General features: G+C 45.3%; 1 protein-coding gene across 2 annotated transcripts in view; it reads right to left on the reverse strand.

Annotated features, from left to right (window-relative positions):
* The window catches only part of DDX31 (DEAD-box helicase 31), a 47,278-nt gene that overhangs the window by 20,972 nt on the left and 12,273 nt on the right, over nucleotides 1–14,033 (reverse strand). For both annotated transcript variants that reach the window (XM_032200600.1, XM_032200599.1), the window contains exons 14-17: nucleotides 13,925–13,984; nucleotides 7,947–7,997; nucleotides 5,748–5,887; nucleotides 126–207 (exon numbers count right to left, since the gene is read on the reverse strand). In XM_032200600.1, the coding sequence (XP_032056491.1) occupies nucleotides 126–207; nucleotides 5,748–5,887; nucleotides 7,947–7,997; nucleotides 13,925–13,984 (333 nt within the window). The remainder of the gene's footprint in view (nucleotides 1–125; nucleotides 208–5,747; nucleotides 5,888–7,946; nucleotides 7,998–13,924; nucleotides 13,985–14,033) is intronic.

Consider the following 14,033-nt stretch of genomic DNA (forward strand, 5'->3'; position numbering starts at 1 on the left):
CATTGCCTGACACGATGGACAGACCAACCATCATACCGTAAAGATGGAAGCTAAGGGAGGAATATTTATGATGCTTAACTGGTAAATGAAAATTGCAGCAATTCCAAATCAGCAGAATAACTCACCTTGCTTCTTGGTCCGGGCAACTTGAAGCGATCGTCTTTCATCAGGCTGGATAATACCTTCTCCATCTTTATCTCTGAGACACTGAAGCAACAAAGAAAAAAAAAAAGTCAATGATTTCTACTACTTTTTAAAACATAGCATGTAACAAACTTCAGGCTGATAATGGATTGCAAGAAGACTGAGATTTATATGTTCAACTTAAGCATTTATCCCTGAAATACACAAGGTCTTAGCAACTCCCCCAGCAACTCCAAAAATGTCATCAATACAAAATCTCAGCCCCAGCTGAACTGGTGCTTTCACTGGAACAGAGACAACATTTTACCAACTATCTTGTCACCACTATTAGGCACCAACACACAATCTGGTACTAACAGGGCTTCAAAATAGCCAAGGGTGGCAAATAAAAACAGTCCACTGAAAGGCTCCTTGGTTCTCAACCAGCATAACTAACCATCAAAAAACTCCAGGCCTTTAATTATATTTCTGTTTCCCTAATTTTTCTTTCCTCGCATTGAAAAGCATCAAGACAAACAGGAAACATTTAGTTCTCTTTTACTGGTTTTCCAGTAAAAGACCCTCAGTATAGAGTTCAAGCAGCTTGTAACAGTAATGTTTCATGTAGGTTTACTTTATAACAATAAGGTGTAACCTCCACTTTGAACCCAAAGGATGTCACCCATTTCATTGTCCATGAGATGCCATGGGCAGGGAGCAGATGCATTTTGTTGCTTGTGCAAGTGTGAGAAAGAGCCTGACTTGAGACCTGCACATACAGGCTAGAAAGATGTGCTGCTCTCACTTTGCTGTGTTCTCAGCTCTGCCAGAACAAGTTTACTTTTCTGCTTCTCCTACATCTCATCTCCCCTGATTTAGCTGCTGGATTCTCTTAAAGATCAGAGATATTGCTCAACCCTCATCCAAAGGAACAGAGTGTTTTGACGTTTACACACCATATTTTCCACCCACGTTAGTGGCTATGCTCACAAAGCTGAAGACCTAGAACTAAAGCTGTGGAAAGACACAGCTCTTTGCTCTCACACTGACTCAGAGAGAAACACCAGGATCCCAAGGAACTTTTCCTATGAAGCCAAGTCTCACACACCTCTCTCCCACAACATTTTACATCATCCCAACCTCTTGCTACATTGCCTGGGTGAGGGCTTAGAAACACAGTACCTGACAGACATGCTCTCCCACTCATTTATAGCTTCAAAAGCCACCTCTGATGCCAAATAAGTGCTTTGATTTCCTTCCCCATTCTGAGAACTCACCTTCTTTCTCCTCTAAAGTGCAAAGCCAAAGCCCTGCCCATTAGGGACCTGACACATTTTATTTATTTATTTATTTTTTAAACTCAGGCGACTCAGTCAGCTGTCCTAGCCAGGTTTCACACTGGGCATTTATTTTCATTCTGTCGACTCACATTCTTCCTGTAGATTCAACCAGATGATTTATTCTCCAGTCCAGCTTGCAGAACGCTGCTGGGTACTGCTATGGCCCAGATACCACTAGCACTTAAGAACCTGATTCATTTTAAAGCACGTGAGTGGTCCCATTTAGAGATGCTTTTACACGAGACTAGATATTCTTTGTCCTCTTTAACACTGCCTTGTGGGGCACACACACGCCAGGTGACACAGCACAGGAACAGCTGTGCAGCTTCAGGCAATTAATATTACAGCTGCATCCAAACTGGGTCCCATTTCCAAGGGAATTACTCAGAGAATAAAAGCTGAAGTTTGTGAGCCCAAATTTTCAAGTTGCTGCATTTCAGCAACGGGCAAAGGTCATCTCTAGAAAAGAGATGCTTTGCCTTTTTATACCAGAATCAATTATAAATAATGCATGGAAACCGAGGCGTTCATTTGGGTTTACAACAGTTTAAGGAAGAGGTAAATCTTGGGGGCCTACCAGCTCTCATATGGTCAGACAGGTGTACGTGGCTTCTGAAAGGAGGCACTGATGATTTTCTGTGAAGTGTAGGAAGAGATTGTAACAAGGATCTCCCCTTCCTCTTCACTCAGGGTTCACAAAACCCCTGTCCAGGAGGAACAGGTGATTCTTTACCACACTCTTCATTACAGGATACTGTGATCCTGGCCTGTTCCCTATCCCCTCCCAATTTAAGCAATGAATACCTTTTCTTCCTGCAATCTGCATTTTCAACCTCAGCCAGTTCGTCACAACACAAGGAAAGGAAGAGATGGTCCAGAGAAGCGATCACACAGCCTGGAAGGTAAAGGCTGGCGTGGCCAAGAGATACCCTACGAGGGAGAGAAGCCCCATCCTTGTGCAGCTGGGACTCAACAGAGCAGATTCCTCCACTGAGGCTGCCGAGAAAGGCGGGGGAGCGACGGGGGAGAAAGGGAAACGGAGCAGAAAAAGACAACCGAGGGTCTTTCTGTTTGTGAAAAGTATAACAGCAAATTAAAACATAAACGGCAACCGCTTAAGCGAGCGAAGAAGCGTCCCTCCCCTTCCCCCCTCCCCAAAAGGCTGCCCTGACACGGCGCTGAATGAAAACGTCAACCCCCTGACATTGATTTGTCTGATGTGTCACCCCCTCGCCGATCCTCCCCGCTCCTGGCGCGCCGCCAGCTCGCAGCCGAACAGAGCCGTGAACCTGGTTCGCAGCGGGGAGCATCAGGCGAGGGGAGCGGGCGAAGGCAGGGGGGGAGAGAAGAGCACGGCGCGGCGAGGGGAGAGAAATGACTCGTGCCTTCACGGTGATGGGTTTGCCTTTATAAATTAGTTAGGCTGCCGTTAGGAGATAAAGAAATTATCTGATAGCTGTCGAGGCAGGCGCTGCTAGATTGCAGTTGAAGGAACTGAAAGAGACATAAGCAAAAGGAGGAAAAAAAAAAGTAAATCTCGCTGACTTTCTACTGCTCCTCGCTTTCTGCCTTTGAAGGAAAATCCGTTAGTTATGCTTAGAGGTGAGACAGAACATTTTGGAGTCTAACCTTTAAAAAAAAGGGGGGGGGGAAATGCACACTGAACATCAGTGTGCGTGTACGTATGCGGTTACAGTTGGGTAGAGGAGCCACAACTTCAAGCCACACAAAGATTGAAAAGAAAGTTACAGAGAGGCACGCAGCTTTCTCGAGACCCATCGGGGATTGCTGATCTCAGCAGAGCCAAAGTGAGATCGCTTTGGCAAAGGTTAATGCTGCTTTTCCACAGTGGAAGCCAAGGAGAGGCTTCAGGTACCGGTGAAAATTAATTGCGAGCGATTTCCAATTTCAAAGGCAGTCATCCCTAATTCCGAAGTGGATTTTCATCCAGGAACAAAGCCACGTCTGCTCTCATTACTTCCAACCCTCAACATTTCTGGACTTACTCCCAAGCATGCTGGGGTGGGTGGAGGGGTTTAAGAAAAAACTCTGGGTCTGATCCTCACCCACCACAAATCAGTGCGGCACTGGAACTACTCATTTACACCAACCAAAGACGGCGAGGACCTGTCTCATGCTTTGTCTTCTTAGAAATACATATTTTATGAAGTATTTACATTTCAATAAACCCAGCAGGAATTTCATTTAAAGAAAAAAAAAATTAAAGAACAATTCACAACACACTCATCCCCAGTAAGAAACAACAGACTTCAAATTGAAGCGAAGAATTAAAACAAAATGCAAAGTCCAGTAACTCGTGCAGTCCCAATCAAAAGCTACACAGCCTTAGGATAAAGAAACAAAAATTATCAGTGCTTAAGAGGATCGGAGAGCGTCCGACACATGCTGTCTTTCACTACCGCACTGAATTAAATTGTCAGGATTATCAGCGTAATGCTCTGTTTATGAAGGGTAACGGCAATTTGTGCTGATGGCACTTGCTGCCTTTAGCTTCAAGCTGCCTTCCCGCATCTTCTCTGTAATTCATCAGCTCTCTCTCCTGTTCCGCTGCCCCCTTCTCACACCATGTAGGAAGAGCAGAGGACACATGACTGCAACCAGGCCGAATCGCCCACCCATGCCAATTAGCCACTCATTTCCTTCCATCTGAAGCCAGGGGTCAAAGGAGGGGAATTACACTCCTTTTTTGGGAAGTCCCTTCTCTCCGGGGCAGCGCGTTTTATGAAGAATAGAAACCAAACAAACAAGAAAAGACAGTCCCCAGAGTTGTTTGGCTGTAGTGATTTGAGAAGTAGAGGAAAAATATCCACATAAACCTCCCTCCGCACACTGAGCACAGTCTTCTCCAGATGCCTGACGAACAGCGGCTGGCTCAACAACAGGTCTCCTTAGCAGATATAATTACCAGCGTGGGTGACTGACACCGCTCCTTAAACTTGTTAAAAAAAAAAAACAACAAAATCGGATAAAAGCGTTAACATTTAAAATTGGGGAAAAAAAAAAAAAAAAAAGGAGGGAAATTTCCCTCTCCTTTCTCCAAGCCTTCCCCAAATGCTGTAAAATAGAAAAATAAAACTTTCTAGTTGGAACTAAAAATTCACAATTATGTGGGATTTCACCTTTAAATGTCAGTGCTGTTTGTTACATGAAAAAAAACCCTGTCAGCTTAGCCCTCCATGTCTTGCTGGTGTCTGCTTAATAGATAGTTACCTGGGATGATGGATGGCTCTTTGTTAGACCACTAAATGGCTCACAGCCTAGAATAAGCCTGTATTTACTGCCAACATTTGTTTGTTTCAAGGATGCAAAACCAAATACAGCTCCAAGCAGCTCCACCCGACATAAACACGAGAAATAAAAGGGAACTAATTTGTGCACGAGTTTACAGGGCTCCATCAACACCAGCACAACACTAAAAGGACTCCGCTCGGCTGCTGTTCTGAAAAGCCAAGAGACAGCAAAGCAGGGAGCAAGGGGAGTCACGTATCTCCAGCTGACTGCCGAGGAGGCTTGGGACCTGAGAGTGCTCCTGAATAGCAAATCTGAGGGTTTTTTCCCCCCCACAAAGGGACAACTGTGCGAGCAGAGCTGACTGCACTTTGGGCTGGCCCTTCACCAGCCTGGCTCCTTGCTGCCTATTCCCCTGCCCTAGCTACAGCCGGTGTAAGAGCAGCTTTCTCAGCTAGCCAGGAAACGTACCCCAGTTCTGGTCTGCTGAATCCACTGCCCTCTTTGCCTTCCAGGACCACACTGAGCCCTCACCACTCGCAAAAGCCTCTCCTATTTCTGTCACAAGCCACTTACACAACCTATCTGGGCCAATTACCTGCCAGCTATGACCCACAGCTCCCTAGCTATTTCTCCGCCGGATCTCTCCTGAAGCGAAAGCACAATCTCTGACAATATGGTGCTATGCAGGCAGATGGCCAGTTAGCATTTGACAGGCTCATTTGACTTGTGATCTCCGCATAGCCACGGCTTGAACCCAGGGCCACGGAGATAACAACCGGGTGCAAAGGATCTCCGACTACCATCTCCTCTCTGCCCCTCGCCGCACACACTCGCCTGCACACAATCTGTCAGGCTGATGATTTTTCGCACGCTTTCCCCTTCCTCTCCTTTTGCTAGTCTGGGGCTGGTCCGGGATCACAAGAATTAATAAATTCTTATTAAAACCTGCGCGAGCTACAGTCCCGCTGAAAGTGCCACGGAAGGTTAATTAGCAAGGATGAGCTGAAACTTTTGTTCGCGTTTCTGACTCACTTAATCTTGTGAGAAGCCAGCAAGCTGACATATTCTGCCTCCGAAGGCGCCAGGACAAGCAGGCTGTTCCCGTGACAGCCAATCCGAGCCGTCCTCCCGATCCGGTGGATGTATTCCGCAGGTGAAGCCGGAGCGTTATACTTCAAAAAGGGAACACGAGAAGGGAAAGGAGGAATTAACAGAACACGGCGTGTTAATTATAAACGAGACGCTCAGCCCGCTCGCCTGAAACAAAGGGGATCTGGGCAAAACCCACACGCTGTACTTGCCTCGGAATCAGTCTGTTTAGGAAGAGCCCATCGGACTCATCCCTGTAACCATCACTCAACCCCCTCAGCCACAGCAGTTTTTTGACATGTGAATGTGACACATTGGCCAACTTTCAGATAATAGGACAGTTTTCCCCATCTCAGTGTCTCTCTTTGCCTTTTACATTTTATTTCTATACAGGCACGTCAGGAACCTGTTTGCTTCCCTCAAAAAAAAAAAAAAAAAAGAAAAAGAAAAAAAAACACACAAAAACCTCAAACCAAACAACCCTCAGCAATGCCCATACATCCGAAGCAAGAAGCTGCCTGCTTCTGGGAGAAAAGCCATGAAATAAAACATGACAAATTTAAACGTGGAGTTGGGCTAAATTGCTTTGTTTGAATTAAACCAAATCAGAGGTTACTGGATACATTACTGGGTAGAGGAAACCTGAAAGAGATGAGGGAGTACGTCCTTCAGGCAGCAGTTGTCTTTCCACCCATAACTGCGAGGTGCTATTGAAACGTTGCTTAAAGCTCCGTCCCACCCCAAATAGCGGTGCCCCTCGTTTACTTCTCTGGGGATCAAAAATGCCCAGCCACTTGCAAGATCTGATAAAGGGTGACCTATTTCCCTCCCTTTAGCCTTCCCCTATTCTCCCCCTATCCCTCTTTCCTGGAAAAAATGAACATGCACAGAGATACTGCTTAGAAATGAGCCCTCAGCAGTTTAACTGGAAAAAAACCAACAACCAAAGCCCACTCTAGTGTTTATACCTGTGCCCTCTGGCAAAGTTTCTACTGGCTAGAGGTGTGAGTAAGATGCTGTGAGCAATCTAATTGCTCCCTGCAGGTCCTTGCTCTTGGACACAGCTCTCAGGACAGCTGAGATTTCGCCTTCTGGACACACAGAAATCTCCCAGGGCTTGAGGTAATTTGCACTGCGTTCTAACACTGGCAACTGTATCTTTGGTAAATTATATTAATATACAGAGCTGGGAATTAAAGACTTCACTTCCCCAGCCTTCTCTGACTAGCTAGCTGCTACAAAATCTTTCGTCTTTAAAAAAAAAAACACAACACAAAATTAAAATAAAATTTGTTACCTGAAGGGATGAGGTAGAAATTAAAAGGCTGTTTTGTTGAGGCTTTGTGCACTGTTCTTTCTACCCAGGTGTCACTTGATAGAGGAGAATCTCTAGATCAGTTTTGCTGAATTCAACTAACCTTTCTTTTAATTATAAATCTTTTACAAAAATGAAATCTGCTTCGTGCCCCCAGCTTCCTATTTGAAATGACAAGCTGCTATTTTTAAGGTTCAATCCATCTCCCTTAGTTTTTTTTCCCTCCCCAAAGAGAGCATTTCTGTCAGCAGCAATGCAGTGTTCGTGGTTTTTTGTTTGTTTGTTTGGTGGTGGTGGTTGTTTTTGTTTTAAAGGGAAAAATCTGAACTATGCAGTTCTACTGAAAGCTGAATGCTTACAGCTACCCAGTCCCAGTCCCAACCCAGCAAAACCTAACCCGAAACATTCAGGTCATTACACAGGCAGGATTGGGCTACTCAATGTTTAACATTAGGACTGCACTTAAAATCCTCGTGGAACTGCCTCCCCACCAATCTCAGAAAATCAGAAACACAGAACTGCAAAAGAAACGGCCAGTGCTTCACAGAATTTAGCTTCCTGTGGGGGGGGAAGCAGGAGGTGTTTCCTCCCAGCCAGCAGAACGTTATTACACTGCTGACAATACTCAAGTTATTGAGGAGGAAAACAGACTGTCAGCCTTGACTCCTGGTCCTGTCGTCGGGATCACGCAGGTCTCTCACACCTGTAGGCACCAGCACAAAGGCAAGCAAAACGGCAGAAAGAGGATGTGGACTGGAAGGGGGTTTTCATCTGAGCAAGGCTGAGCTTAATACATACGTACGCATACACAAACACAGCAAACCTACCTGCACGATCCATGTAACTTGAGGCAGGTCCAGCCCACGTGCTGCGACATCCTTTAAAATTAATAAGGAAATTACTGTAAAAATGCTTTGCAGATATCAGCAAATTAAGAACTCTCCTAGGGTAGTGATTATGCTGGGACAACTGGCTACGCAAGTAGGATTTTTATGTGCCTGGTTTGGGGAGAGATGGGCTGAGGTCAAAAATAAGGGTAGGGGTTTAAAATGCAAGGGAGATTGTTAACAGGCTAATACAATAGAAAGTGTTCCACTGCTACAGGCCAAAGCTTGGAGGATATAAAAACATCCATTTCAGCAAAGTGGTGTTGAATTACAGCAGTCTGCTCCAGTCCCTTTGCATTATATCAGAGAGAGTCACCTTTCGTCACGGCAGTGATACCATTAAGCGATACCATAGTGATACTTTAGTTCTTCAGTTTGTACCACTGCTGAAAACAGATCTGCTCATAGCACCTACTGCCCAAACAATGAGAGAGGCAGAATAAAACCCCTGTAAGGCAACATTACTTCTCAGCGTAACTTTCTCTACGGCGAGCCTAAGAACAGCCAGGCTGCTCATGAGGAAAATGGCCATGAAGCAATGACCAAGGACCCTAGGCCTTGAGTAGAATGCCCAAAGACATGCTCATCTCCAACCACTACTGATTAGTCGTTTCCTAGGCGATGGTCTGAAGTTGAGGAGCAGAAGACTTGCAGGTCACCTGGCCCTGTGATAAAAGGCCACCAAACAATTTAGTAGAACCTGCAGGAAGCTGAAGGACAGCTCGAGGGAAGGGGACTTCAGCTATCCCTTAGATTTTCACCAGTCTGGCTTTGATTTGGACAAACAAAACTCAGCCCTGAAGAAAACAGTATGAAGCTACTCTCAGGCAAGTTATTTGATGTGCCAGCTGGTGAGAAAATGCATCAACTTGCAGGACTTGAGCGAGACCCTTTAGTTATCCACAGCCAGTGCAGCTCAAAAAATATATATCCTTTCAAAGAGAAAAGAGTTTAAATAGTGTTCAAAATGGAGAGAGTGCGAACGTGGTTCGATCTCCCTTCTTGATTTTCTGTTCATTAGTAATGTCCTCACATACTCCTTGGATTTTACATTCACCACGCACAATAACAGAGCAGGTGTGCAGATTTAACTCTGTTAGGAAATGTTTTGGAACACGTGTATCTTTTAGCTAGTTGCAAAATAGAATATATTAAGAACGTAAGCAGGAGCTTAATGTACTAAAAATGTGTCAGCCACCCACTGAAGTGTTTTCATGCAACTCCCACACACGTTAAAAGACTAGGAAGCTGATGTTTTGGCAGCAAAGACCTTCTCATAAGCACTAGCCAGGTTGCTTTGTGGCTCCAACTGCAGTAAAAGAGGAGACACTTTCCACAGCGCCCACTCTGAAATAACACACACTTTAGCTCCAGCACGCTCATTAAGAATCGACTTGTTCCCAGAGTCAGATGAACAGATGTACAAAAAGCCATTTAAAGGAGGTTGGAGAAAATAAATCTAGAGAAGTCGGGGAATGTGTACAGCAGTTACCAGGATAACAAGATTATAAACTCTACAGCACAATCAGACAGCAGTGCTGACGCCTGATTCTGCTTTTGCTGGTTCTGTTATGTGCTCCCACGCTGACAAGTCTTTGGTCTTTTCCTACACCGTGCTCTTTCTCATAGCGAGCAGTCTAGGCAGGGCTGTGGCTGATCAGAGGGCTCTGGCCTTGGGGCAGGGTCAGTTTACCCCAAATATGCAGGTAGCTAAGCTGTCCCTGCGGTCCCGAGCAGGCACCTCCAGCACAGGGAGGTGAAGGAACCATCCCTCACCCATCAGGACTATTTCCCTCCTCTTCTGAGGTAACTTGTCTTAATACCTCTGGCTGTGAAACCACCGCCACAGACAGCATTGTTCACACGTACATTTGCCAAAGGAAGCAGGGAAGTTGAAAGGTTAACCAAAAGCATAACAAAAAGCCAGGGACAACATTTCAGGAGGAGGCTCTCCCATCGCCAGCCCTGTATTCACTTCTGCTTTCACAATGCCACCAACTCCATTCAGCTGTTACTGACATATATCAGCAGCTGTTCTCTTGGGGTTTAGCTTGGCTTTCTTTCAGAAGTATCTTGGGATTTACTGGTAATTGGAGTGTTTTGCAAACTCTCAAAGATTCCTCAGTATCAGTCCACCTGCGTCTCCTGTAGCTCCTTTTCCTCAAAGACCCTGGTAGGCAGCAGCAAGGTAGAATTAGGATAAAAAGTTTGAGCTGATTTGCCTTCCTCTGCTGGCAGAGCCCAAGAGCTTCTTGCTTCTCAGATCTTTAGAAAAATACTTTTGGGTCACCGTGCCAGGAAACAGAACACAGCTCAAGCAACAATTACCCAGTTTTGCTAGCGCTACATTTATTCCCTACGCAGAAGCACTAACCTGCTGCCAACACTCCTTCAGAAAGCCCAACAGATTTCCAATTTACTACCCTCCCTCCTTTTCCTTTGCCCCAGAGAGCATTCCCCCTTCCACACGTGACCCTACACAACCATTCCTTAGTAAAAGGGAAATCAAGAATATGACACCTCCACAGCTCACTGCCAATTCTAGTCAATGGATTGGGGAAAACGAAGATTAAGTGACCATCTCACAGGAGGAAGAAGAAAGAAACCACTGCAGTTCAATTGTAAAGAAAACCCAAATGCCAACCAAACAATAATCTGAAGCCTTAACCACGTTCCTGGCCTGACCCCACATGCAAGTCACAGAATGGCACAGTATCACAGCCCGATCTACCTGAGGGCTTGCAGAAACACTGAAATCTTTGTTCCTAAAAACTGGTGTCACCATCCTGTCCTCGTGGCCTGGAAGGGGGTGGTGAGGCACAGAGGGGTGGGTGCGAGGAAACAGAGGGCAAAAACACCATGCCTAAAGCGAGGCACGTTGCTGCAGAACATGAGAGCCAACACAGCCACTAAACTTTTGTAAGGGCCTCGCACACAATCTAATTAGGGCAAAGGAAATTGCTAAAGTTGCTTTTGAAAGACACTCAATGGTGAGGTCTTGAAGGCCCTGAGCTTGACAATTGGCTGCCTACATGAGGCCTAGAAGTACAGATGGAAGGCAGCTTGCTCAGGTGCCAGGCTGTCAGTTGGATTAAAATGACTCATTTATTTACCAAAGAACCTCACAAAGTGCTTTAGCTAACAGGCAGAGAGGGCCTAACGGCTCTCCAAGCTGGGGAAGAAGCTCTCGCGCCTTCCCGGCCTGCCAAAAGTCATTACTGCCGAGTGTGGAAAGCCATCAGCAGGGTAGAGACCCCCGTCGGCAGGGTGACAGATTGGGCTGCGTAATCAGAGGAGGAAGGAGAGAGCACAGAAGCTGTCAGAGGCGAAAGCTCTTGGCTGGGGCCGCCAGAAAACTGGCAAGATGAGTTAGCGTGACTGAGTAAACAGCAAACAATCTCCAAATGATCTTTCCTCTCTCCCTGGAAGAGATGAACTTGTTTAAAAGGCACATCCCAAAGGAAGCCGCAAAGAACTTCAGCGAAGGAGAGAGAAATAAATCTGGATGAGACCCTCTGAGATACACAGCCCTTCTTTATTTTCTTGCCTGCCAGCTTATTTTGCCTGCAAAAATATTTTATACAATATACTAATATACATATGACATGGAGCAAATTAATAAAAGGAACAGCAGGTCCCATTGCTTACTAGAGCGGAAAGATGGGTGGAGAACATGGCATAAGGGACAAGGAAAGGACGGTAACATTATTTGTGTTGCTCTTTTGTGAGCCAGGTTTCAAAATTTTGTGGGCACTAGTCACTGTTTCGCAGCGAAGGGAACGGAACCATCTTACCGCAGAAGGTTTTTGCTGATATGATACAAAAAAAGCGTCAGAAAAAAGCAATGCCCTCGGAGGCAGGAGGTGGTCACAGTGCCTGGCTGCCCTTTGGACATCTGCGTTGGGGAGGCACCTGTAATGTGGGACTAGTGCAAAGTGTATCTCTATATTAAGGTGTCCATATGGTCCCCATTACTGTGGTAACAGGCCACCTCCTGCTTTCAATGCATTTGTCCTCCCAACATCTCTGTAAGGTAGAGCAGTGCTACTATCCCCATTTTACTGACGGGGAGCTGAAGCGCAGAGAGATTTTGGACTTCGACATGCAACTTACTGCGCTTAACATGCTAACCATGCGCCAGCTGAGCCACAGGAACTGTAACTGTCGGGCTTTGCATCCCTGCCTTGCAATAAATGCAAAACAGCTCAGACTGCAATGAAGTCAGATTACAATAAATGCATCGCCTTACACCACTCTCCTCACCGCGAGCACGGCCAGTTCACGTTACCTCCCACTTATGGCAGGTCAGGAGCAAACACACAACTATCACTGCTCAGCTGATGTGACTACTTGCCTTGTCATCACAATTCCACATCCACTCGTACGGAGTCTGTGGCACGGCAGGAAATCACGCCACATCTCCGGTGTCTCAAGAGGGGAATCCCATCCACTGGGATTTCTTTATTTAACTCATCTTTCTTCCTACCCTGTTGTATTTTTCCTGCTACAGGCTGCATCTCCCCTCCAAATTGTCTCACCCAGGAATGGTATCCCAATAAAAGACACAGGAGCAATTACAATGATTCTATTTTATCTTTGTCTAAAACTGAGCAATTTAATGAGTTTAGAAAGATACTGAGTGAAATTTCAGTAACAAGAGATGTCCCTGAAATTTCTCATTTATAGACAGAACGTGAATGAAGGATAACAAAGCTTAGCTGTTTAGTATTCAGCATTTATCAGACATTTTTTATCTTCAAAATACTTCATCTGCACCAGTGAATGATTAAGCTTTGCTATTCTCCTTGACTGAGACACTGAAGTATTATCTCCAAATACAGAAAAACCAAATTATAGTTACACTTACGCATTGTAAAGATACATTTTGACCTTGACCAAATCATTGTGAAGACCATACACACAAGCAGGAACAAGACAAGAAGGTAAGAAGTGCATTTTTACAGGTGATACAATATGTAAATTGACAATGCTACCTCAAACACTCCTATATACATGGCAGTCCTAGTTCATACTGTGGGCATGAAATTGAGATAAAATTCAGCCCCCGGTTTCTGCAAAAAATTGCAACTAGTTTCCTTTAAGAACAATGTGCTGCAAGAACAGGAGTCATTTCAGAGCTAGAGAGGTTTTCTCAGCTCTAATTACTCCCGATCGCTGTAATTTACAAGTTTGCGGTGGGTAGAAATCGCCAAGATTCACACATTTTCAGATCAACAGCTGCCACTATTAGAGAGCAAATCGTGCAGCCTTCTGCACCACTGCAGCAGGCTAGCTGTGGCACCGACAGGTCAGAAACGAGAAGTGGAAGGTGCCACCACAACACAAGGGTGCCAGCAAACTTCAGTAGAGGACAAGAATTTCTCCGTCAGCACCCTTGAAGGAAGCTTGAAGGGCAAAGCATGGAGAGCAGCAGAGCGTGTGCATTTCTAATGACACCGTTCTCTGGTTGGGCTTCCCTTCCAATCCCGCAGGTTTTTGTTTTTAACCTTGGGGTAGTCATTAAGATGGGAAATATTACATTGCATCCAATTTACCTGGCAGTTACGGAGCATGCTACAAATTAGGATTGTTTTCTATTGACTGCGCATAGAGGGCAAGGTTCCAGCTTCAAATGAACAGATTTTTGCAGAAACATAAGGCCATGCAAAACACGTAGAGGCTTTTGTGTATGATACTCACTTTTTCTGCTTGTGGTGTCTTACAGCAAGAGATCACACAATAGTTTGCAAAGAGGGCACCAGACCCTATTTAACGTGAAACACAGAAAAAGGAAACGACTTTCCTCAAGGTCAGACAGTGAGCTGGAATTACAGCTCAGTGCCAAGTTCTCTGTTCTACCATTAGATACCAGGCGGGCCCATTATCATGGAGCTGCAGAGGGACTCTAAGTTACTTACAGTGCAAAGCAAGATGCCGGTCTTGGATTTTAGAAACTCCTGGAAGACCTCTGTTCTTTCCTAGAGCAGAAAAATTAAGTGTGTACACACATTACAATCAATCCTAAAG

This window comes from Aythya fuligula, chromosome 19, assembly GCF_009819795.1.
Source record: "Aythya fuligula isolate bAytFul2 chromosome 19, bAytFul2.pri, whole genome shotgun sequence".
Lineage (NCBI taxonomy): Eukaryota > Metazoa > Chordata > Aves > Anseriformes > Anatidae > Aythya > Aythya fuligula.